Source organism: Grampus griseus (genome assembly GCF_964374135.1).
Source record: "Grampus griseus genome assembly, chromosome: 14".
NCBI classification, from domain to species: domain Eukaryota; kingdom Metazoa; phylum Chordata; class Mammalia; order Artiodactyla; family Delphinidae; genus Grampus; species Grampus griseus.
Genome location: NC_139008.1, coordinates 42,735,346 through 42,760,849, shown reverse-complemented (window position 1 = coordinate 42,760,849; position 25,504 = coordinate 42,735,346). Strand labels below are relative to the sequence as shown.

The following is a 25,504-nucleotide window of genomic DNA, read 5'->3' as shown; positions in this document are numbered from 1 at the left end:
GCATTTAACCTGCACTGGCTCACTGAATCCTCACAACAACCCAAATAACTGAATTTTGCAGTAACTAATTCTAACACTAATATTATCTAGGAAATAGCTTTCCACGGACAGACAGCTAAGTCTGATGTACCATAAATATCTCCCTCAAAAAAATGTCTGTCTGATGAAGACATCTTTGAGACAATTGAGAAATCTGAATACGGACTGGGAATTATGTGATATTAAGAAATCATTCTGATAGGTGAAATTCATTCTAATAGGAGAAATTCATTCTGATAGGTAAAATCCCAGCATGGTGATTTATATAAAAATTAGAGCGGGGACTTCCCTGGTGGCACAGTGGTTAAGAATCCTCCTGCCAACGCAGGGGACATGGGTTCGAGCCCTGGTCCGGTAAGATCCTACATGCCGCAGAGCAACTAAGCACGTGCGCCACAACTACTGAGCCTGCGAGCCAAAACTACTGAAGCCCACGCTCCTAGAGACCATGCTCCGCAACAAAGAGAAGCCACTGCGATGAGAAGCCCGCACACTGCAATGAAGAGCAGCCCCTGCTCGCCGCAACCAGAGAAAGTCCGCATGCAGCAACAAAGACCCAACACAGCCAAAAATAAATTAATCAATAATAATTTAAAAAAAAATTAGAGGGATTTCCCTGACAGTCCAGTGGTTAGGACTCGGTGCTTTCACTGCTGTGGGCCTGGGTTTGATCCCTGTTTGGGGAACTAAGATCCCACAAGCTATGCAGGACAGCCCCCCCCAAAAAAAGAAAAAAAAAAAAGCAAGTCGTTAAAGTATACTTCCTTCTGTTATTAATCCATTTACTTTCACAAAGGGAGTTGAGGTGACTTACACCAAAAAAAAAAAAAAAAGGAAAAAAGTGTGATAAAGTAAAAACAACTGAAAAATAATAAAAATACGATAATAACGTATAAGAAAACTAAGAAGATTACAATTGAAACAAAAATCCTAAATTGAAGGAACTACATTTAAGCTTAAAATTGAGCTCTTACAGGGATTTACAGTCTTTTCATTTGAAGAACCCCAAATCCCCCATCATTCAGGCAAGGGAGGTAGCCCAGATGACACTCCCCACTACTGATTAACAAACTGGGAAAAGGTGGGAAGGGAAAGAATTTGGGGTGTCTGTGGTGCTTAGCGACAAGGTACCATTGTGACACGTCAGGCAGAACCCAAGGGCCTGTAAGGCCATCGCCAGCACACACCCTGGAGGGAAGCTTCTTCCAAACTCCTGTTCATTAAGGACTCGAAAAGTACTGGCTCTTTCTGAGATGGTGACAACTTGTTACAAAGCAAACTCCAGAAACCTCCGACAGGAACGCATCATAACACTTCCCTGTACACAGCCCTGGCCGTAGCCCTGGGTCTCCCAGATGCTGGCTTATCCGCCCTGCTTACCTGACAGTGATGCAGAGGCCTCGGCCTTCTGGAATCCGTCTTCAGCTTGGTGTGCACTGTCCTGAAGGGTAGACTGTTTCAGCATCTGGTAGGCTTTCGTTTCTATATACGAGAAAAAGTCCCAGGTAACAAGATACCCACAGGCAAAAGAATGAAGTTGGGCCCTTACCTTACATCATACACAAAAATCAACTCAGAAAGGATTAAAGACTTAAATATAAGACCTAAAACTATTAAGTTCCTAGCAGAAAACGCAGGAGAAAAGCTTTAGGATATCAGATTTGGCAGTGATTTCTTGGATACAACACCAAAAGCACACTTAACAAAATAAAGACAAACAGGACTACAGCAAACTTAAAAACTTTTATGTGTCAAAGGAAACAATCGACAGAGCACTTAGCCCTGCTCTAAGTTAAAGTGGGGAAGACTGTTGGGAAGAATACTAAATAAGGGTCCCGTGAAGGACCTGAGTGACACAAGCTTCCCCATTGCCTCAGGTCTCAAGGACTCCTGGATGAAGCGGAGGATGCAGAGTTAGAGTTTTAGCAGAGACACAGCAAAACAGCATCCATGGCCACACTCTCAACATGGCCACTAACTAAAGGATTCCCCTGTCAGCTCCAGGGGCTGGCCATCGGCTGCATTCCTGTGCTTGCTGGTTCAGTTTAAGAACTAAACTACAAGGCCCGTTATTACTGGTTAAAACTACCATCATGCTGAAGGAGAAAAATATAACTTACCTTGCCCTACTGAGAATCAGTCAAGATAAAAAATAAGTATTTAAAATGAGCATCATATTTTTGAGTAGTAAATGCTATGTAATTAAAATATGCACAGATCAGGGACTCTTAACTCTGAAAATAATAAATCCTAAAGCAACATTTTTTAACATTGCTGGATTGTGAAATCAATGTCCACTGGAACTAGCATTGATAGTTTGAAAACTTTAATAAAGAAAACACCAGATGCAGTACACGCACAAAGGGAAAGTATTGTTTTGTGTAACATCTGTGTGTGTGTGGGGAAGTGGCCTGGGATAGAAAGTGTTTCTTGCTGTAGGTTAATCCCAGTGTCCCAGGGTGGCTCGATAGGAGTGCATCATAACACTCTCCGATTAATCCTAACAACCTTATCACCTCAGATTCACTGTCAGGTAATCTGTTGAGGGGGTAAGGTATTAATAAAATCAAAGGTGGAGTGTCTGAATTCTAAAAAAGTAAAGAATCACTGTAAGACAGATGAAAATGCTGTTTTGTTTTTATTTTAGAAAGATCAGCCAAAAAGACTTTCAGCTTTTAGGATACAAGTCCAGATTTTAATGACCATGTGCTATTTCTGCATTCAGTGAAACTTATTTGGTCAAGGAAAAGATAGCAAAAGATAGAAAGAAATTTTTTAAAAGAGAAATGAAGGAAGGAAGCAGGGAAAGAGGGGAGAGAAAGAGAGAAAGGAGAGCTGCTTCTTGATGAACAAAGGCTCCTGGTGGCTGGAAGCTGGAGCTGGGCTCTGCTGTCTACCATCTGAAGGGAAATCATTTGACTCCAGTAAGCCAGCTCTCAGGCTTCTCAGAAACCAAGAAAACATGTGCTATTTATTTTCAGGAGAGGATTTTTGTGCAAAATATCAGGTTAGTAGCTGTGAGGTGATTTCAGATTGGGGGTGGGGGATTAAGTATTCTGTCCAAATACAAGAAGGAATGTATCTCATCTCTGGTGTGAGCCTGGAAGGGAGGACCGGGCAGTGAGTCACCCCAGCCCAGGGGCCATCCTAGCGCTCGGAAATCAGCTCCACATGTGTCCCACACTGGGGCCTGCCTGTCCTTCTCGAAGGACTCGGACTCTCTCACTGGGCTGCCCGTCCAGGCTGCCTCAGTCTGCTTTCAACGGTACAACAGTTTGGAGGGAGAAAGCTCATCTCTCCCGCCCATGCAGCCAGAGCCCACCCACTTCCCACGCCCGGCTCCTCACGGGCACTTGATCCTTAAACCTCCTGTGGTCCTTCTCCAAGCAGAGTCACTGGCGGCCGTCCGGACAGTTTTTATGTGGGCTGTGGCCGCCCTGACCCGAGTAATCAAGGGTTGGCACGATCCAGCTGAGGACCGCCGGGCACATCGCCTTCCCCCAACTCCAATGCATGCTTCCTCTAATGGCTTCAGCGCAGAGTGAGGTTTAAAAGGTGAAAGGATTACGTGCACTCCCTTGGAGGAACAAACACTGAGGCAGGACCAGCGACCCCAAAGCAGCCGGAGGGGTTGGAGCAGACGCTCAGGACTGGAGTCATTCTCCCACGGCACTGGATACCCTTATTCACTGTTACTTTAGTCAGAAGAGCTGCACAAAACAGCAGACGAAGAACTGAGAGATGACCCAGAAAGGAAAAACAAAATCAAGGTTTGGTTAAAAAAATGATCAGGAGAGGTTACAGGCTACACAGCCTGTGTAGAAACAAGGGAAGAGGGGTTCAAGTACACAGATTCTGCAGCAGAGAGGACAGGGCAGGACTGTCAGTGCAGACACTCTCTGGGGCCCAACAGGACCACACACGTGACTCTGGCCAGATGGGAGCGGTAGGAGGGGTGGGAGAGCTCATGCCCTGTCCGGAGGGGACAGCTGTTCTGTGGCCACGGCCGACTGCTGCCAGCCGGGAAAGTGGGCCTAGTCTTGCCAGATTTCTGGCTTAAAAAAAAATTAAAACACTGCACAGGCCACACAGAACATACTTGCAACCTTGAAACTAGAGAGCGGTAAGCAATTTTTTCTGTGTTCACTGAATGTGGCACAAGAACACTCAAGAGAAAAACTTCAGCCAAGGGATACAAGCTAGATGTTAAGGATTGCTTTCTCCACTAAAAGAGCTGACATAGCCCGGGACACAGGATCAAGGAGGCTGCTACAGCTGTCTGGAGATTGCTAGGGTGCTGTCTGTATCAAACGGACCAGATTCCAGAATTTTTGGAAGCAAGGGTATACTTTTTGCTCAAACAATTCAGACATTCTCCTGGAACAGCCTAGAAGACTTGGCCAGGACACCAACGGCATAAAGCAAAGCCACAGAGTTGAAGTCTGTGGCACTTCAGGCCCAGGCTTTTCTGGAAGGAAGAAGGGCAGTGAGGAATCAAGTGGCTGAAAGCCGCATGGCGTAGCCCTGCAAATTCAGTTGTTAAATGAATGAGTGAATAGACAGGGGAGCGAAAGAAACAAAGCTGGAGGTTCCAGTTGGCCTGCTGTAAACAAGGTCGGGACGAGGGTAATATCTCAATATTTCCAAGGTGAAAAGACCTGAGTCTTAACTGCAGGGACACCATAAGTCTGCAAATTTGAGGACTGGGTGGCCCCTTAAGGCTTCACTTTGTAGCCTGTGACTCAGAACTCCAGAGAAATACTTCCTCCCGTTAGTAATGTCAAACCCTGAGAAAAAAACTGAGTAGTGCAAACAATTAGATAAAACAAGCATTTCTAAGAATACAATGATTTTCAACTAGATGCTCTGGCGCACACAGAAGTAGTGTACACGCAGGCGCAAGTTTCCAGCTCTGGGCTGCTCAGTCAGGCTTCCATTACACATTCAAAGCTGCGTCAAGACTGAGTTTCAAAAGTAGAAACTACTGCGGCTGAAAATACAAAATAAGGCAAGGGGTCCAGGGGTGAAAATCTACCCTTAGCTATCAATTCCAGACTGACGACACAACAAGAGAAATATATTTTTCCTTACTCTGTTACACAAGCTGGCTGAACCCCATCGCCTATCTTCCTGCCAAGTGGTGATGGATCACCGAGACTTTTTTTTTCTTTTTGATACGCATTTTGTCTAGAAAATGGGAACAGAGAAAGAAAATGAAAATGTGCTGAATAAAGGGAGGCAGGAGAGCGATGATGCTGAGGAGAGAAAGAAAAAGCCTCAACTTCTTATCTTTCATTCTCTTTTATATGCAAATGTACACCTGCTAAAATACTTCTAAATCTACCAAATAAAAAGAAAAAGAAAATATCTGGCGAACAAGTGCTTTTAACAACCCATTACAAGAGCCAGATAAACACGTGTTTCCCCAGCCTCTGAGGGGTGTCTCCGTCTCCAAGGCAGAGGCTCGGCCTGGCTGGCCTGGCTTTCGCAGAAATCCCTGGTGAAGAAAAGAAGAGAGGGAATAACAAAAGGAGATGCAAACAATGCCATACTACAGCTAGAAAAGCAACCCTGAACCGACAAAGAACTGGGCATCCCTGAGTCAGGAAGGATAACTGATTCCTGTAGGAAGCATGCAGAAATTCTAAACTTAAATTCGAAAAATAGTTTCTGCCCACGAGTTTCCCAGGGCTAACGCTTTTCATGTATTTCTGCACCCATGCCAATTTTTCATTCACACTGCACTAGATGTGTTGCTGATGGAGCAAACCCAGTTGTCTTTGCAAAATAAAACAAAAATTGTGGGATGTAACTCTAAAATTAATTCTAAAGGTAAATACTATTACTTAAAACCCAGAAATCACTTGTCTAGCAATCTACTCAAATTAAAACAAGAAACTATTAGGCTAAGGGTGCTTTCACAATTCTGAAAATACAGAAAACTCATCTATGTTTAGGAATTAAAAAAAAAAAAAAAACACCACACGGGACTTCCCTGGTGGCGCAGTGGTTAAGAATCCACCTGCCAATATAGGGGACACGGGTTCGATCCCTGGTCTGGGAAGATCCCACACGCTGCAGAGCAACTAAGCCCGTGCGCCACAGCTACTGAGCCCGTGAGCCACAACTACTGAGCCTGTGTGCCACAACTACTGAAGCCCATGCGCCTAGAGCCCGTGCTCCACAACACGAGAAGCCACCGCAATGAGAAGCCTGCGCACCGCAACTAGAGAAAGCCTGCGCGCAGCAACGAAGACCCAACGCAGCCAAAAATAAATAAATTTAAAAAAAAAAAGAGCCACACGTCTAGGTGAACGTTAGAGGCACACAGGCTGGCTCTATAACCGGAATTACTTTCATATCTAGACTTTCCGCGGTAACCATGACTCTACCAGCAATCCTGGGCCTGGGAGCCTCTTGTCCAGGTTTCCTCCGTCCTCACACAGGGAGGGCAGATGCACGGAGAAGGGAAATGCTCCCCGTTCAGATGAGCTGCCTGGAGGTGCTTCAGGAAATAGATGTTTCCATCACATTCTGAATTTCTATGGGGCGATTCAACAATTACACCTGAAAGTAAGTGCCAGGCTTGTAACTGACCTTTAATGAATGTTCAAAAACTGAACTGAAACAGTTTTGCTGATACTACTTCACATGAAAATTCATAACCATGTAACACTGCTCAGCCATGGGAGGTGAAATTTCAACTCTCAAGGTCATAGAATCTTTAACTTTTGAGTAATTTTGATCAGGAAGCTGTATCTTAATGGCATAATTAAATAGTCTTTAAAAGCAACTTTCTAGCAATTTGTACTCAATGATTTATAAACTGAGAAGATTCGGAAATAAAGACAGTAATATTCTCATCATCATCATCATCATCATCATTTATAGTAGGGCCAGGAACAATCACTGTACATAATGAACCAGACGCCGGCAGTGTGAAATATGAAGAAATCCCTCCCCACCCCCTGTACCGGGTTGACTAGTGTTTCCCCCAAATTCACGACCATCCAGAACCTCAGCATGTGACCCTATCTGTAAACAGGATCTTTGCAGATGTAATTAGCTAAGGATCTCAAGATGAACTCATCCTGGATTTACACTGGGCTCTAAATCCAATGACTGCTGTCCTGCTGGGAAGAGGACACAGAGACACAGGCGGCGGCGATGTGAGGACGAAGGCAGAGACTGGAGTCATGCTGCCACAAACCAGGAGCCACCAGAGGCTGCCACAGGCCAGGAAGGATGCTCCTGGGAGCCTTCAGAGGGCCCTGCTGCCACTTTGATTTTGGACTTCTAGCACCCACAACTGTGAGAGAAAACATTTCTGTGGTTCTAAGCTCGTGGCACAGCAGCCCTAGGGAAATCATACCCTCCCTGACCCAACTGTACTGAAATATCTAAAGTCCAACCTCTCCCCTCTCTCCACTCAAGTCTCTTGCATAAAATAAGGGTGTTTCACACTATGACCTACAAGGGCTCTTTCGGCTTTGAGATCCCCTGCTCCATGGTTCTCAAACCCGGGGAGTCACCTGGTGTGTTACACAAGACTGATGCCTGGGGCTCAGGCCTGGAGGTTCTGGGGCACCCGGTCCAGGGTGTGGCTGGGGTGTGGGTCTGTTTTAAAGCTCCACACGGGATTCTGCTGTGTAACCACTGAAGAGAATTTCTCAGGCACTTCTGAGTTCATTTCCTTGAAAGCACCCAATCAAGAGCTCTTCAGAAAGGCGCCTTCCATTCTTCTATGACCACGTTAAACAGGCCCCACCAGCCTGCAACGTCCTGAGTGAGGAGTTGTCTGCTGTCATGAGCAGCTGGACCCCTGCCACAGAGACGGGGCCAGGGCCAACCCAGCGGCACACAGTGCTCCCCTGGGCTCCCTTCCCCAGGCACAGCAGGTAAGGCATCCTGACCTGACTGTGCATTTCCGGGACAGAAATGGTGAGGCGCAGTCTCAGGAAAGCCTGAGGAGTAGAAGTGCTTTGCCACTGGACTCCGCAGTCCTCAGTTGTCACTGCAGTTTTCTCTCCCAGGATAAATCTAGCCACCAGTGACAATGCGGCCATCGTGTATTTCCAGCCTTTTCCCAATCTGATGCAAAACTCAAGCCATGATGTTTGGGGAAGCCCTGCCCACAGCCCCAGGAGCACCCTGCAAATCTAGGCTGACCTCCCACAGAGCTTCTAAATGGACGTACCTCAGTCTGACCTGGAATATTTCAGCTTGCCAAAGAATATCAGTGAGAAATGGCATAGTCAGGCAACCACTTTCAACATAGCTTGACCAAGAGAATTGGTGTCAAAAGAATGAGAGGCTGAATGGACATTCTTAGAGGCTTAATCCTCTTGAGATAAAAGCTGAGAGCCCTTTTCACATGGAGCTTAAGGAGATGAGTTTTGCCAGGATGGGCACGTGGGTGGGAAAGTACCGGTGGAGTGACTGATGGAAAGAGACGGTGTTCTGGCCTAAATCAACAAGCGCTTAAGGAAACTCCTTAGTACTTTCATTTTTATTCATTCGTTTGATGAAATGAGTGCCCATTGTGTGCCAGATACTGTGTCGGGGCTGGGTTTTTATGACATTTAGCATAAGCTGCATCATTTACTAAAATTAAAACTCACCAAATCCTCCTCAAAGGTAAATTTAGTATAAATACCAATAAAATTACCAATGTGGGAAATTTTACTTTGGGGGTATGAGTAGTTCAGAGGGAGACTTTCTCTCATAATCTAGACAAGTATGGCTTCAATTCTGGCCTAAGTGCTCCAGGGAAACACTGACCTGACCGTCCTCTACCCGCTTCGTGGTCTCAGGCTCGCCTAGGGGTACAGATTCACTCCGCTTTACAAGGGCCACCCCAGGACAGTCCACACTCAGAAATCCTCAAGAGCTGCCCACCTCTCCAGGCTTTGCTCATCATCACTCTCAAAGTTGTCCTTGCAGGGCTCATCTTTCGTTAAGATACAAACCAATGTTTAACTGGTCCAGACGCCGTGATGCAGGCACCTCTCATAAAACAAAAGAGGCTGCGTGGTGGGATGGAAGGACTTCAGGGCTTAATTCCTGAAATTTGAGTGTGATTAAAGATCTGACACATTGGCTATATGGCCCTGAACAGGGCTCTCAATCTTTCCAAGTATGCCGGACCATCTGTAGAACGATTTGCTTACCTGCAGGGCTCCTGTGAAGGTTAGAGACGATGGAGGCTTAGGAGGGCAGGGACCTAGTCTTTGGCTGTCCCTGGTATTCCCTGGATTCAGCCCAAGTAAAGGTGTAACATATATGCAAATTATATATTATTCTTAAATAAAGAAAACCACACACTCATAGATAATCACATTAATCTGTGATTTTGACCTGGATTCTTTAGTGTGAACAACCAGACTAAAGGAAGGGGTAGCCTGTGTCAACAAGCAGATCACAGGCTGTGGTTGTGTGTGGGGGTGTGTGTGCAGGAGGGTGTGTACGTAAGTCTCCGCACAGATGACAGGAACTAGTGTGAAACTCACATTCCCCATGACAGTGACTAACAAGGCCGATGCCTTCAGAGCAACAGCAAACTCTTTAAGTGGTGGGGATACGCAATAAGAAGGGAAATGAATGAGAACGTCGGCTCATTTGATCCCTTCACTACGGAATGAGAATCACAGGCTTAGCATTAGAAGCAATGTCATTGCTCCCAGAAGCAAGAACCCTTCCACGGAGCCCCTCTAGAGAGCAGGTTCCTGCCACGGTTCAAGCCCTGGCACAGAACCTCATGCCTGGAAGACATCTGACTAAAAAGGCTAGAGAGTTCTGCCATTACTGGGTGTGGATTCCTTCGCTGCAACACTAACAGGGCCCCCGAGCTACACTCTATGACTATATTCGGTAAATCTGGCAGCCCCACAAATCTTTAAGAATAGCTTTTGTGCCCTTCTCAGGTTAAACTTTCCCAGGACCCTCATCATTCTGAAAACGGTGTAACTTCAGAACTTCTACCCAATTTCCTGTGCCGGACACTGATTTCCCCGTGACCTCGCTCTACCATATCCCTTGGGAGATGGCTATAAGGCAGAATCACACAGAAGCACCCACCCTGAGGATGAGCACTTCCGAACGGTCCAAAGTTACTACTGTAACCTGCTGGTTGTTGATGCAGGAAGCAGCTTTAACAAGTCACTTTCAATCCTGACATCACCTGGGTTTAGTTACACTAAAGTAGCCCAGGTCAGGGGCTCAGATGGGTGAAAAAACAGAGCAGGAAGTAAAGAGCTGACAACAACGGCTGACGCCAAAGCCCAGGATCCACCACCACATCTCCTCAACTCCCAGTAGGCAGCCTCGCAAGTGTTCCTTTTCTTTGGAATATTCCAGAAGGACTGTGGCCCACATAGACAGGAGAGCCTCAACAGAACTATTACAAAGGAGGAGGTGGCCTCCATTATCTTAAATCAAACGATACACCTGCCTTACTTCACCAAAGGCCAAATCTCCAAATAATCATGGCAAAAGACACAAACATTTAGTAAAGAGATTTAGGTCAAGAACCTGGAGATCAAAGGAGCTGCAACGACAGACGCAACCGAGGAATACGCAGAGACCATGGAATATGCAAAGCAGAGGTGCACAAGGCCTCCGGCAGGAACTTGGCAGGACGTGCCGAAAAGGAGGGCTGTGGTGGCAGGGCGCAGAACGGCAAGGCTCCCACTAAGAAAACGCTTCGGAAAGCTTTTTTCATATCCCCCAGGTTATTTTATATGCCTACTGCTTTGGCCTATAACAGGCACAAAGCATTTTTTAAACTGCGAACTACTGATGGATCAATGACAATTTCTTTAAAAAAACCTTCATGGCAAATAGTCCGTATTACTTCTAGGTGCATCACACCTCTTCCAACGTGAAGAGAAGAAAGACTTGAAACCCTGGTACTTGACTATCCCCTCTCTTAAGAAGAAATTCTGAGATATACAGAGAACAGACTGGAGATTACTGGTGGGGGGGTAGGGGGTGAGTGATACAGGTGACGGGGGTCAAAGGGTACAAACTTCCGGTTATAAAATCAGTAAGTCCTGGGGATGGAATGTACAGCACTGTGACTACAGTTAACACTGTGGTACCGCATATCTGAATGTTGCTGAGAGGGTAAACCTTAAAAGTTCTCATTACAAGAAAAACAATTGTAACTACATGTGGTGACGGAGATTAACGAGGCTGACTGCGCTGATCATCTTGTAACGTCTACAAACCGTGAACCATTACCTCGTGCACCTGACACGGATGTAACGTTACATGTCAACAGTACCTCAGTTAAAAAGTCCCATGGGAAGACTACATCTGTATTAATTTGGGGACAGTCACTGACTGATACTGAACAGATGAGGAAGAATAGGCAATGAGGTCACTTCCTGGTTCCTCCCCAACAAGCCCTTAGGATTCTAACTGAAACAATTCAGAGGTCATTAGAGATCCTGCACTCAAAGGTAGATGCAAAAGGAAAGCATTCAAATGACTTCTTGGATATCTGCAGTTTGGGATCATCTACACTTCTATTAACTCTGCTAATAAAAAAATAAACAGGGAATTCTATCAGAGTTTTCTCAAAATGAAGAATAAAAATGCAATAAACGTATCACCAGGGAAAATGTTTAAAAGAAAAGAAAACCTCTGTATTTTGGAGTGAAATATTATCTGATGCAGAATATATACAGTAATTTCTCTACTATAAACTCCTTTTTCAAAATCAGAGTTCATTCTAGATACATGGGTTTAAAATTAATCATCAGGCCATGAATCATATTGCCATAAAGGAAACCATTCTCTTCTGCTTATAAACAACAAAACTAACACATATGCAGATGCATGCCTCAGTACCTCGGTGCAATGGTGTATTTACTTGCATAAATATTTAAAGTCAGACCTTTGAATTTATAATGAAGTAGCACACCACTTTACAAAATAAGGTACTAGTAAATTTAGATGTACGACAAATAAGAACTCTGTTCAGAATACTAATTGCTGCTATTGATATTCTAAAACTAAAATAAGTAATGACATTTAGATTTCACCTAAACAAACCTAACATATGTGCAGAAATCTTAACAGATCTTAATGAAACTTTACTGCTAAAATTTTTAAATGATCAGATGGGCTTTGTAACTGAGGCACAAGCAAGCTTCTTGTCCAGCACTGTTTTTTTTCCTGCTCTTATTACAGTATAATGATACATTCAATTATTACAGGAAAGAAAAGAGGGAAATCAGAAACATCTGTAGTTGGCCATATACTGACTGGTGTTCCCCATGGGGGCTGACCTTTTCACACAGACGCAGGTGCTGAAAGGCTCATGGGGGGGTGGGACACTCACACGTGTAAACATGTAACAATTTTGAAGGACTCAGCAGACAGGGTTATTTTCTATCTTCCTTTATGTTAACCTAAGCTCACACCTCATGCTCTCAGGATTGATCCCTTGCTACAGCACGTGGTAGTGGAATGCACTTGCTCTTCAGAGTCCACAACCACCAACCTGAAATGTTCTGGTTACATAAGGAAGTTGAATCTGAGGCCCTCAGGCAGCCACAACCTTACCTGTGACTGGCATCCTCGCTGCCACGCTTTCTTCTGCGCTCTCGTCTCCGCAGCCACTGGAAACTTCTAAAAATCAAACATATGACAATAAAAATGTATTTCAAGGTTATATGGATGGAATAGGCCTTTGTTTGCTTTTTTAACTGCCATTCCTTTTATTTGCATTGCCTCCCCATCTTCTTTTCTTGGTTAGTTTATCTCATCTGAAATACACTGTTACTAAAAGAAAACCTATTCGAAAGCTAAGGTATCTCTATGCTGCTTTCATGCAAAATAATTTAACCTTACATCTATCAGACTTGTGTGGGGCTTAACATAAGTGGGCCTCAGGTCCTGTGCACATTATCAACTTCTGACAATATCCTGAGCAACTCACAGCTGTCTTGGAAATGCCATTATAGCGGTTTACTGGCACATCTTAACAGTAACACTAAAATAATCACAATTTCTAGATACTAAAAATTGCTTATTAAATTTTGGGGTCATAAATTCATTGATTCTTAATCATCTGTTTAGACTTTTATAAGGTTCTATTATAATTAAGAAGAATGTTTAATAATTTTGAGTAAATTCTATTAGGTGATATCAAAAACTTCAGTTCTTTACGGTATCATTTTAATGGAATCATCTTCATCTTTGTGGGATGATCAAAAAGTATATATTGTCAATTGTTAATTTTGTTAAGATTTCATAACTTACAAAAACATATTTTATTGGAAATTCGGCAGAACTGCAGACCTACGATTAGGTTTCCCAGTCTTGAAACACCTATTTCTGGAAGGTGGTATAAAACAAGTAACATGTCATGTATACTGAATCACAGGTATTCCTTAGAAGCTTTATTTTATGGGCACACCTTGAGAAAGAGGGTGTCACATTGATTCTGAACGCAGTTTTGCTGTGGACAGACCCTTAACAATAGCTACCTCGTTCCCTTGTAGGAACACTGCTGAGCCACAGAGCAGGCTTTCCGTTCTTCATTCCACTGTTGTCATTCAGAGTGGATGGCAAGCTGCAAGATGATTCACTGCTGTGAACAGCCGACCTATCCTTATGCTCTCCTGTGAGGCCTTTTTTCAATAATGCTGTTGCCTACGGTGCATAAAAGAAAGCACAAAGAAACGAAAACAAGCCGTGGTGAGTCACATTCCCCTTGGTCTCAAAGACCCAGCCTTCAAATGTTATTTTAGGTTAAGCTTTACTTAGGATTTAATTTGTCTCCTGACATTTAACTGAAATTAAAATGTCTTCAAGATAAAATAACACCTGATTATTTTCCAGCGTAATTTAATTCTTTACAACAACTTACACTCACAAGAAGACATTTTTTGAGGACTGAATCTTATGTAATGCAATGTTTTTCTACTTGGGAAGTATGTATATGAGACGTGACCACCTCTGTTAACCTGGGTGGTTTACCCAAGATCTACTCTTTCACTGCATGAATCCTGTTTTTCAGGCACGTGAGGACAGAGTTGGTTTGGACTGAGAAGGAGATCTGGAAAAATGTGACCTTATGGTATCCCCATTCTTCAAGAAATGACCCCTGAACTTCCCCTCAATGGGAAGATTGTGGAAAAACTTGGGGGCGGAGGAGGATACACTAAAGCAAAAATAGAGCCGACCTTATTGGAAATCATAACCTTCAATGAAGGATAAAGACACTCTGTACTTTGCCACTAAGCCTGCGGGGAGCTCGGGGAAACTCAGCTGCCACACGGCCTATCTGCTTTCACAGGGCACTGAACTGTCGACATTGCCAGAAGTGTCCTGGGCAGGGAGGTGGGCAGGGATTTTACCACAGCCAACGTGAGAGGCAGAGAAAAAGTGGCACTTAATAGGATAGGTTAATACTCGTGCCAGTGCATTTCCAGGTCAGCACTCCTCCCCCAAGAAATAAAAATATACTGGTGACCAGAGCTGAACAACCATTGGTGCCGCTGTCCCGCTGCCAGAGCACAACCCTCTCTCTCCCCCTACTCGGAAGTGGAAGCCTGCCCCGGCGGTGGGAGAGGAACACTAGGTGGTGGCACCGACCTCTCCCTGGTACCTGATGACAGTAGTAAACACGGGGCAGGGTCCGACCCACTGTGTGGGGAATGGACCTGAGACCCTCAAGTGAAAGGGAAGGGGGAGCTGGGCAGAGGCTCCCTGGTCATCTTCTGTGCAAGAGTGATACGGTAACAATGCAAACATCTAGTGAACAAAGGGGAATATCATACTCTTTCCTTGTCATCAACATGAAAGGATGTGAAGAATTGCCGAGGCCAAACCTTGAAGATTGAGCCTTATGAGTTTGGCCGAGGCCACTGTCATCAGCCTTGACATCCCTGCAAGGCTCTTGCCTTCGGCCCGCCTTAGGACCAGCTGGCCTCCAGGACCCATGGCTTATCCTAGGGGCCAGAGGTGGACTGAAGGGGACTTAAGGAGTTCTAGTCTCCTTGGCCAAAAGATCTGGTGTCATGTTAGCCTTGCAGCCGAGACCTGTCTGTCCAGTTCTTGTAACCAGGAGCTTTTCCTACATTTGTATAAAGTGGGCCTTGGATTTTACTCCAACTGGGATAACTCTGGAATGAACTGAACAGGATCCCTGTTTCTGCCGACTGGCATTCAGGTGTACCATCCTCCCTTGAAGCTCGGGCCAGGGCTGGTTCCCATCACTGTCTGCCATAGTGCCCAGTCCCAGCTGCCCATGTAAACCATGGCACTGCACTTCCTTCTAGAATCTGTCCAGAAGGACAGGAGCTGCCATCTCGCAACCATCAGGATGCTCTCTGGACCATCCTAGCATGTCTCATTTCAAGATCTCTGCCCATCCTGATCTAGTCTGTCTGTTCCCACAGAGAGTAAGCTCCTATTCTGTGCACCCAATAATTCTGGATATATGGAAAGCATTTTAGATGCTGAACAAAAAGAACTGGCTTAATCTCTGTAGTTAAAACTATAATTTTCTTTTTCTGATATTTAAAATAATCCAAACTTTCTGAGAGTGCCTCAAGTATGTATTTCTTCCTCATATTATCTTATGCAATAGCTGTAACTAATAATTTCTTGGCATGACTTCACAATAGCCACTGTCTTAACCCACAGTTTAAGAATAAAGTTGTTAAAGGACTGTTGAGGCTTTCTACACTTTATACTGTAGAATTTGCAGACAATGGAGATTGTCCTAGATTTTCAGTAACTCGGATTACTTCTCACTAGTCCCTCCGTGATGACACACAATCAACATCACTGTTTTGCACGTCCCTTTCATGTAAGAACTTCTTTTGCTTTAGCTGGGTTCCACCTGGGCTTCAAAAGAACACAGACTAAAGTGCTATAATGATACTGCAAACATCCTTCTAACAAGCCCTTGTAAGCTTGCTAAGAATACCACCAGTGTCACCAGCTCTATACTGAGCCCTCTTTTTTCACCATGCTGAGTAAGTGCGGGGCACACTGCAGGTTTTCATTTATTTCGCATATTTTATCCCATTTATCTTCACTACTTAATACTCATATCTCTAGGATTTCTCTTACTAATTCTACAGATAACTTCTCAGAGATGAGTATTTTATATCTATAAGGGTTTTTGATGGATGGTCAAATTACAGCATGAGAATGGTTGGTTTGACTCTGCTGGACCATGAAGCCAACAGAGATGGCGGTAGATCTGCCCAGCGGGTCATCCGCAGAGGAATTCACAAGTTAAGTCCCTAACAAGCAGGAAATAATGACAATATGGGACAGAAACAAAAGTCAGTCTGAGACAAGGAACGGTAGGAAGGTCCATTCAAAGGACCCACCAAAAACAACTTATGCAGAGTCAGGAAAAACATCTGTGATACATTCTCAAGATGTACTGTTTGCAGATCTTTGAAAAGGCGCATTTCTAAGGAAGGCCCCAAACGGAAGGAGTTTGCAGTGTGACCCGCGAAAGAACTAAAGCGCATAGAGTGAGCAAGCTGCCCTGCACGTCCCACCTGTGACTGAAGGGCTCTGCAAAGTGGGGCTCTCTATCTGAAAAATGCCACCAAAGATGGACCTTCTGATGGTGCTTATGAATGGCCCGTGCTTGGGTTCCAACTTATTTGTTAGGTAGTAAAGGCTCGCTCTCATCTCATACATTTGAAGCCCAGTGGTGGTGGTAGTGGTGGTGGTGCTGGAGACTGCCTCATCGTTCTCAGCAGTCTGCAGCCTAAGTTGACACCAACGAACTAGTCCCTCACTTTTCTAACCTTCCCAGGAGCCAGGAGAAAGCGCTTAGAAATTGAGCGCCAAGGCACACACTACTTACAGGATGACTGAGAGTGACACCTCCATATTTCAGATCTTATGAAAGAAAAACTGTCCTGAGTTACGCTCAGCAGGACACCTAGGATTAATTGGCTCATTTTCTCAAAGTTCTGTCTAAATATGGATCTTGCTAGGCCTAGAACCCTAAGAGTCATCTAGGTTGACTCAATTTACATCTAGAAACTTATCAATTGTGAAATTCACATGCATAAATAGATAAATGAAGATATTAATGGAAAAGGCTTTGTATCCAAACACCATTAAGAAAAATGAAAGGTGAAAATCAAACTGCTCAAAATATTGTAGCAAATAATACAAATTCATATATGAGTTCTTAAAAGTCAGTAAGGAAAAATATTACTAACCTAATAGAAAAATGAGCAAAGAACGTGAACTGGCAAATTACCAATATAAAAGAAGAAATACAGATGGCTAACAAATAGGTGGGAGAAATGTGTGACCGCAATTTGACCTCCTTGGCACTTCTCAATTTGGTGCTCAAAAAAAAAAAATTGATAGTATCCAGTTTCATAAAGAGCTCAGAGAAATGATATTTTCATCCATTCCTGGTAAGTGATGACCCTTCCAGGGTGAGATCTGACAGTGCAGAGCAGAAGCCTGAGAGACGCACATACCCTTTGACCTAACAGATCTACATTTAGGAAATCATTCTCAGGAAACCGCATGGGAATCTGTAAAAACTGAACTGCTCAGATATTCTTTGAAACCTTTTTACTAGAGGAAAAATTAAAAACAACTTAAAATGTTTAACACCAGGAGCCTGGTTAAAGAGACAGTGGAAGAGCCACACAGGGGTCTCTGTGCAGCCGTTAGAAAGGATGTAGAACATGTGACGGCATGAAAGGAAGTTCACCTGTGACAAGTGGGGAACATGGAGCCCGTGCACACAAACAGTATAACCCACGTTTGTCAATATGTTAAATATTAAAGACCATACATCGCAGTGTCAACAGGGTTCTATGTGGACAGTTGGATAACAGGCAATTTTCTTCTTTTTGTTTACCTTAATATTCCAAGTTTGTTTTTTTCCCTGTTACTTTTTTAAAGAAAACATATGCTAGCTCTAGAAGAATACGGTTTCTGCAACGGGTGCTACAAAGAGAAAATGAACGTGAAAGCACTTAATAAAATAAAATTACCTTCCATATGTAAACCAGTGCTGTTAATGCAGACACAGAAGAACAAGAGAATGAAACACCACAGATGTTGACAGCATGGAAGTTTCCCCTCATACACAGATTAACTGACCCTTCCTCAAGAACCTTCCTCCTGCACACCGGAAGTAATTTTTCAGTGTTTAAAGAGAAACGCGAGTATCATTACTTAAGTTTTATCTGAGTTATAGGAGAGGAAGGGGATTTCATCGATGTAGCAAGGGGAAAGTATTCATATGAGCCAGTGAACGAGTATTCAAGAGAGAAGAACAGAACACCAGTCCCTCATTTCAGGAGAGGGGCAGGGGTTTCTGTGGCCGTTCCCACCTGCTCTGCAAGTGACTCCGGCAGGCTGGGCTGCTTTGCCTGCAGAGGTCCCCCTGGGTGGAAGCAGGCTTCACTTGGGAGAAAAGCAGTATTAAGGTACTTTGTATTTTAATGAAGCACCCAACTCATTTTTTTTTTCACATAATTACAAATTTTCCTGATTTAAAAGCATGCAGCTCAATTATGTAATTGCCTAATAGGTTATGCAGGTGCTGTGGATCTTATCTGGTCTCAGGGGGACATAATCCAAATTTCAGCAGCTTTAATGATGTATTTACTCAGGAGACGGGTTGACTCCAGCTGACAGCAAGGGACCCACAGGTAAACATCATTTACATGTGGCTGTTTAATTAGCCATTTACCCAAGAGATCAAAGTAAGTATTTCTGAGCTTCATTAGACTCTTAACCAAGTGATTTCTAGTAGTCCTTCCTTAAATTTTGAAAATCTCCTACTTTTAAGATTTTATCTACAGAGAAACATTGAACCCATACTATTTACTAAATGTATATATTGTTCGGATACAGGAAAACAACTCAAAGACACTTGACTATGCTAATCATCAAACGATTTGTGAATCTAACAGTCCTAGAGCCCAGAAAAGCATTTTGTTCTCACGTCTGTAAGGCCTGCCCCTGCCCACATCATCCTGGGAACGTTAGTCTTTAGGGCCGCGCCTTTTTTCAGTCACAACCTATTTGAGAAACTGACTGCTTGCTTCTATTGTTAAGGAAGGATTTTTTTTTTTTGGCCGTGCCACAGCATGTGGGATCTTAGTTCCCCAACCAGGGATTGAACCCGTGCCCCCTGCAGTTGGAAGCATAGAGTCTTAACCACTGGACTGCCAGGGAAGTCCCTTAAGGATGGATTTTGTCATTCATTTATTAGTAATTTTTATGGCTGTCACTAAGATGATTTAAAAAGGAACAAGAAACCTACTAGGGGAGGAAGAATATCATTTGACTCATAAACTGTTAATTGGGAAGCCCCCTTCCCATTAATGATGGAGCTATTATTTGAAAAATTATGAGTGAACTGGTCGTCTGGAACTTGGAATATGTTTTCGTGATATAAACAACACCTTTAGAAAAAAAAAAAAGATGATGAGATGGCAAATGACAGGAGGCCAATACTTATTTCACCCTTGACATGGCTGAGATTTGGGGTAGCTGCAGTGAACAAGAATGGAAAATGGTGTCGTTACAAAACAGTACTAAATACGATGGATAATAAAACCTGAAAACAAAATCCTTTTTAGGATCTACATTTATCAATAGGTATGGAACGGATCTAAAAAGCACAGGTTCTGTTCCTCCTAAAGAATACTGTTCTTTCTTTAAGAACATTCACACAAATGGTACCATACCTCAAACAAAACAAAACAAAACTAAGGGTTACTTACTGAGTCACACGCAACACAGTAAAATGAAAATGTGTGCAGGAAGGATGCACACAAGGTTACCTTTGAAAAGGGCAGGAACTGTGAGGGGTGCCCAGGGGCTGTATCTATACCTGCAATAATTTACTCCAGGAGGGAAGTGGGGAGGAAGGAGGTGAGGAGGGAGAGCAGAGAAAGGGCAGGGGGAGGGAAGGAAGAGGAGGGCGAGGGAGTCCGAAACAACATGGTGCAGGGGTAACACATGTGCAAGTGTGGGTCAATGGCGTCACTGTATCACTCCATGTACGTATGTTTGAAATGCTTAAAAAAAAAGTCCTTTTACTCTCTTTTAATTAAGGGGGCAGGAAAGGGGGGTTTGGGAAGGCTGGAGGGTGATGCAGAGGCTCTGGACTGCATGGCAGCACAGGCTGTGGCTTTGGGACAGAGGGGAAAGGTTTGCCTCCAGAGGGGGCAGATGAGGAATCCTGAACATTGTGCATAATAAAAATAAAAACTGTAAAATGATCAAAAAGCCTGAGAAGACTACATTATGTATAAGGATAAAAAAACATACTTGGAGGGAATTCCCTGGCAGTCCAGTGGTTGGGACTCTGCACTCTCACTGCCGAGGGCCTGGGTACAATCCCTGGTTGGGGAACTAAATCCCACAAGCCACGCAGCACGGCCAAGAAAAAAAAAAAAAGAAAGAAAAAACATACTTGGAAACAAGACAAACAAGACATTAAGCTCAGGAGAAGAAAGGCCATGTGTATGGGGCGGCCGCTCTGGACCTGGTCTTCCACCCCCCACCCCGCACTCCCCGTGTTTCCCCAGGAAAGGGCTCCATCAGCTCGTGTCCAGCATCTCATGCTCTCCCTAGTGACAGGTCATCAGTCCGCCCCCAACTGTCCTGGCTGAGCCACGGCAGGGTTCGTCCTTGGCCGTCCCCCTCCCATCCACGCAGGCTAAATTCCCTGAGGCCCTGCAGACCCTCCTGCAGCCTGGCTCAAGGGGCTCCGCGGCTTTCCAAACTCTGCTGAACCCGTGAACACTGGCTCCCGAGCTGGGCCAGACCCTGCACGGTGGGTGGTGATCCCTAGAGCTTCTCATCCCCGTCCCCAGATGCAGTCCACTCCCCAGCCACAGAGAACAGCTCCGTTTCCTGGAAAAGTGTGGGCTTTCTTGGTCTGTTCTTGGGCTCCTAACAGCCCTTGCCCATCGCCCCGTCCTCTGAGCCTGTCAAAATCCTGCCTGTCTTTTAAGGGTCACCTCGCACACCCCTCAGCTCCCTCCTTGTTTCTCCAGATGGCCTGGCTCCCTTTCCTGAGGGTCTATACCCTCTGCCGTGTTCTTACTGCAGGCATCCCATTATGCCATTCCCCTGAAGGAGGGACCACGTGGGATTTCTCTCTTTCCCTCCAGTGGATCTGGGCTGCTGCCTAATCCACAGAAGTGGATTAATACACATTTGCGGAGTTGACATAAATGACCATACAGTATTTTTAAAGGATGGAGCGGAGAAAGAAAACCAGAATTCTACAAGATGCTCCTAAATTCCCTGGGCAAATGTTGTGGTAGCTATGTTTAACTAGGTTACCTCCAGGACCTGGGTTAACTTTATGTAAGGACTTGAGATGCCTACATATAACACTATGCAAAAGGCCTGAGATCAGACAGTTCAACCAACCAACCAACCAACCAATCAACCAACCACAAAACCTCACTTACAACTTATCATTTTTTTCAAATATGTTAATCATTGTTAAGAACGTAACTATTTCCTCAAATGACTAACTTGTACATGTTGAAACTTATTTAAAAAAATAAAAATTACTAACCCTTGTCCTCTGGTCCACATTTTTGACTGGGAAAACTTCAGACAGCTTCGCGACCACCTCTTCTTGGACAGAATTATCATGTCTTTTCAAGGTGGTAACACACTGACCCGATGGTGTCCTCCACAAACCTGAGGCTGGTGCTTGTTCAAACCTATGAAACAGAAACAGGAGACCCATTAGACGTGTGCCGCGCTGGGTGACTTACGAACCTCCCACATTGTTAAAGGCCCCCATAATCAAGCTAGTATTAGACAGTTTATCCAGAAAAGTCTGGAACCTAATATATTCTGGGCTAAGGGAATTTCCAGAGTCCAGTACTTAGATGCTGTACTAAAAGGAACCAGGCCCACTTAGAAAAATGCTTTATATTCCAGGTCTGGGGCAGGAAATGCACCAGATGAGCCCGGAGCACCTTGTCGTTCCAGGAAGTAAGGAAGTTCTCAGACTTCTGAGCTGTGTGCAAAGGCCTTGAGGGTTCTCTTGAAGGGGCTTCCACTGGCCAAGGACAGGACAGTTTGAGAACCAAAAGGATAATGACTACCGCAGACTGATACACAGCAAATATATAAAAATACATGAGTTCGTTTGAAAAATAAATAAGTAAATAAAATTTTAAAAATAATAAAAACCTTTGGATTCACAGGCCACAACACAGATGAATCTACAGACATTCTGCTAAATGATATAAGCCAGTCACAGAAAGGCAGATACAGTACGATCCCACTTACATAAGATGCTGAGGGTGGTCAAATTCACAGAGACAGAGAGTAGTGTGGTGACTGCCAAGGGCTGGGGGAGGGAGGAATAGGGGCTAGTTTAGCGGGCACAGAGCTCCAGTTTTGTGAGATGACGAAGTTCTAGAGATCTGCTGCACACCAATGTGAATGTACTTAACACTACAGAACTGTACACTTAAAATGGTTAAGATGGTAAACTTTATGTTTATGTGTGTTTTTACCACAAAAATATAAACAAACCAATCTTTGGATGCTGCTAGGGCAACAACTCATTATTCTGGAAACTGGTTAAGTAAAGGGATAGAATCAAGCATTTACCCTGCCTCTGTGGTTGAAAAAAAAATTTCAGAGTTACCAAGTAGTTGATGGGAAAAGTTTTTCAAACTAATAAATGCAGAAGAAAGAACTGAGTTAGAAAAGTCGCCATTTTCTAAGTCCAAGTGAATGAAATGCACCTAGGAAAGGATCCTAACTTTGAGAAAATTGCGTAGTGGAAGCTTTATATCAGAGGCATCCGTCTGCCAACGCTCGAGCCCACGGCCCAGCCTCGGCAGCACAAACGGTGGGACAAGTAGACACCTGCTGCCTTAGGAGGTGGAGTAAGAAGGACCAGCACTGCCTTGGATGTCATTCTGCCAGAATAACCCGCCTGGAATGTAATCCTGGACTCGGGTCCAACCACCAGTTTACAGGGAAATCATTTGGATCCTGATTCAAACACAGCAAATACAGACAGAGTTTTTTAGAGAAAGCCAAAGCAAACTGACAAGGACTAGGTAATAAAGAATCTTCTTAAATGGTAATGTATTTAATCCTTGTACGTTAGAGATATAAGTATTTGTGAGAGAAAAATGCTGTCTGTTTTAAACTACTCAAGAAAAAAGTGTGGGTGAGGGAAGGAGATAAAATAAGACTGACAAAATGTTGACAACTGTGGATCTGGGTGAGGGTACATGGGATTTCATTATACTCATATCTGCTTTTGTGGATGTTTAAAAATTTCAACATATAAGCTAAAAAACAGTGTACTAATATCTGCAACTTACTTGGAAATGCAGACAAATAACAGATTGGAACTGATGGATGGATGGATGGATGGGAAATGGAGAGAGACAGATTTGGGAGTGTAATAAAATGTCAATGGTAGAATCTGGGTGGTGGGTATGTGGGTGTACAGTTCTTTTTACTTTTCTGTATGTTTGGAAATTTTCATAATAAAATGTGAAAAAAGTTAGTCTAGGTACAATCCAGAACCTTTTAAAATAAATCTTAATTGTTATAACCTTTGCCTGACCTAACCCTAGTTTTTCCCAAGACTTGAATAAAGTGGGATGATGCATCATTGGAATCCTGGAACTTATTTAAACACTTCCCCAAATGATTCCAAGGTTCCAGGCTGGTTTGGTAGAAAGCCCCTTCAGCAACTTGCCTCTCCTGGTGATGTCTAGATCCCAGTGACGTCATAAAGCCCCCAGTTCCTCTTTTCTGTTCTGTTCTATGTGAATGAAGCAACCTTTGAATCTGTACTTGGGTTTGCAATAGATTTATTTCCCTCCTAGGAAAATGCACTCACAGGCCATCGGCAAACCCTAGTCCAGTCAGCAGGTATATTTCTCATAATGAGTAAATCAATTGTGTTTTTAGCCTGAAAGAGTGTTTAGTTAGGATGAAATAAATTTGAAAACAAGTTTAATGAGGATGAGTTAAACTAGTTAAGTTAGTTGGGATGGAATGAATTATCAGAGACCAGTCTCTCTGGTGACTGATACACATGATTTCTGCAGAAGCAAAGCCAAGGCAAGACTTGGGTTACTAACACCTCTGCCAACTGTAACCATCCTTTGGGTCCTGGAGTGAAAGAAGTAGCTACGGTTTCCTATAATTATTATACCTGCTTCACAAAAGGATGAAACCTTTGGGGTCAAACCTATGGGGTCAAAAAGCAAATAAGCTTCTGGAGGAGGTCGAGCACTAGAACCTGTGACTTCTGAACAGCTAAACCAACACCTGGCAACAAGGAGGGCTTGGGCCATGGCTGGCCTTGTGTGGAGTCCCGTCCCTGGTTCTACACAAACATACAGAATCAGAACATCTACATAGTGGTACAAAGGACTTAAAGAAGTTTTTTCCTCTTTTGTCCACTTCACTTCAGAAACTTTACAGTATCAATGTCACACGGAAAAAAAAAAGTGTGATGTCAGCTAAATTATATACTCCTCTAATTAAAAATAAGTAAAGCAATAGACTCTAAATAGTCTATAATTAATTTCATATACTTGGAATGGTTTCCAATGAGAAAACTGCAATTTAAGCAAATGTACCAGCATTTCCTAACTACAAATGATTTACAACAGATTGGTAATTTGACAAAAGTTTTAAATGCAGACAAAGTAATAAGTACCTTGAATTTTATTCTGAGCAGAAGCAGAATAAAATAAAGAGATTTCTACATACTATACTCCAAACACTATAAAGCTGACTCAATTGTTCAGCATTAGCTTGAGAGTACAATTGGGTGACTCCATCTGAAAGTAGCCACTGACAGAGACAATTAATTGCACCTGGACAAACATAAACTCATGGGTGGTCTCATTACGGTTTTCATATAAGATAAAATGATTAAGTAATCACTTTTGTGTTAAAATATATTTTCCAGGAGGCAATATGAACAAAGTTTTAAAATCAACTGCCCCAAGTGACATGAATCATATTTTAAAAACTCATAATTGTCTAAAATAATGACTTGGTCCTCCACCTAATAATAGTAAACCTTTCGTATGAAGGACTTTCAACATTTAATCTTTGATATAACAAAAATTAATAATAATGATGATAGGAATGGTTTTGTTCTTTTTTAAGATGCTTCATCTTGTGATAGAGAATTCAGAAATCTTCACACTATCTTTCAGAGTATGCTATGGGGCAGGTGTCCCATTTTCCAGATGGGATTAAAGCAAAGAGACAGACGTCATCTGCCGAGGTTTGGTCAGGGGCTCAAGCAGGGCCACGACCACACCAAACATGGCTCTATTCACAGGCCTGCAGGAGTCCATAAGCTGTCAGAGCCTTCCCATTCTGCCCGGCTTAGAATTCTGTGACATCAATGTCATTAACAATTAAGGAACAAAAGTATCATTCTCTCCAAGTCTGTGTTTCTGGAATG

At 43.5% G+C, this 25,504-nt stretch overlaps 1 protein-coding gene across 5 annotated transcripts in view; it reads right to left on the bottom strand.

Annotated features, from left to right (window-relative positions):
- The window catches only part of KIZ (kizuna centrosomal protein), a 113,753-nt gene that overhangs the window by 14,846 nt on the left and 73,403 nt on the right, over window positions 1–25,504 (bottom strand). For 2 of the 5 annotated variants that reach the window (XM_082670498.1, XM_082670500.1), the window contains 4 exons: window positions 21,605–21,755; window positions 13,536–13,701; window positions 12,610–12,675; window positions 1,420–1,521 (listed from right to left, as the gene is read on the bottom strand). In XM_082670498.1, coding sequence (XP_082526624.1) covers window positions 1,420–1,521; window positions 12,610–12,675; window positions 13,536–13,701; window positions 21,605–21,755 — 485 coding nt within the window. Of the gene's footprint in view, window positions 1–1,419; window positions 6,607–12,609; window positions 12,676–13,535; window positions 13,702–21,604; window positions 21,756–25,504 lie in introns of those variants that run through there. The other 3 variants (XM_082670499.1, XM_082670502.1, XM_082670501.1) reach the window with 3 other exon arrangements.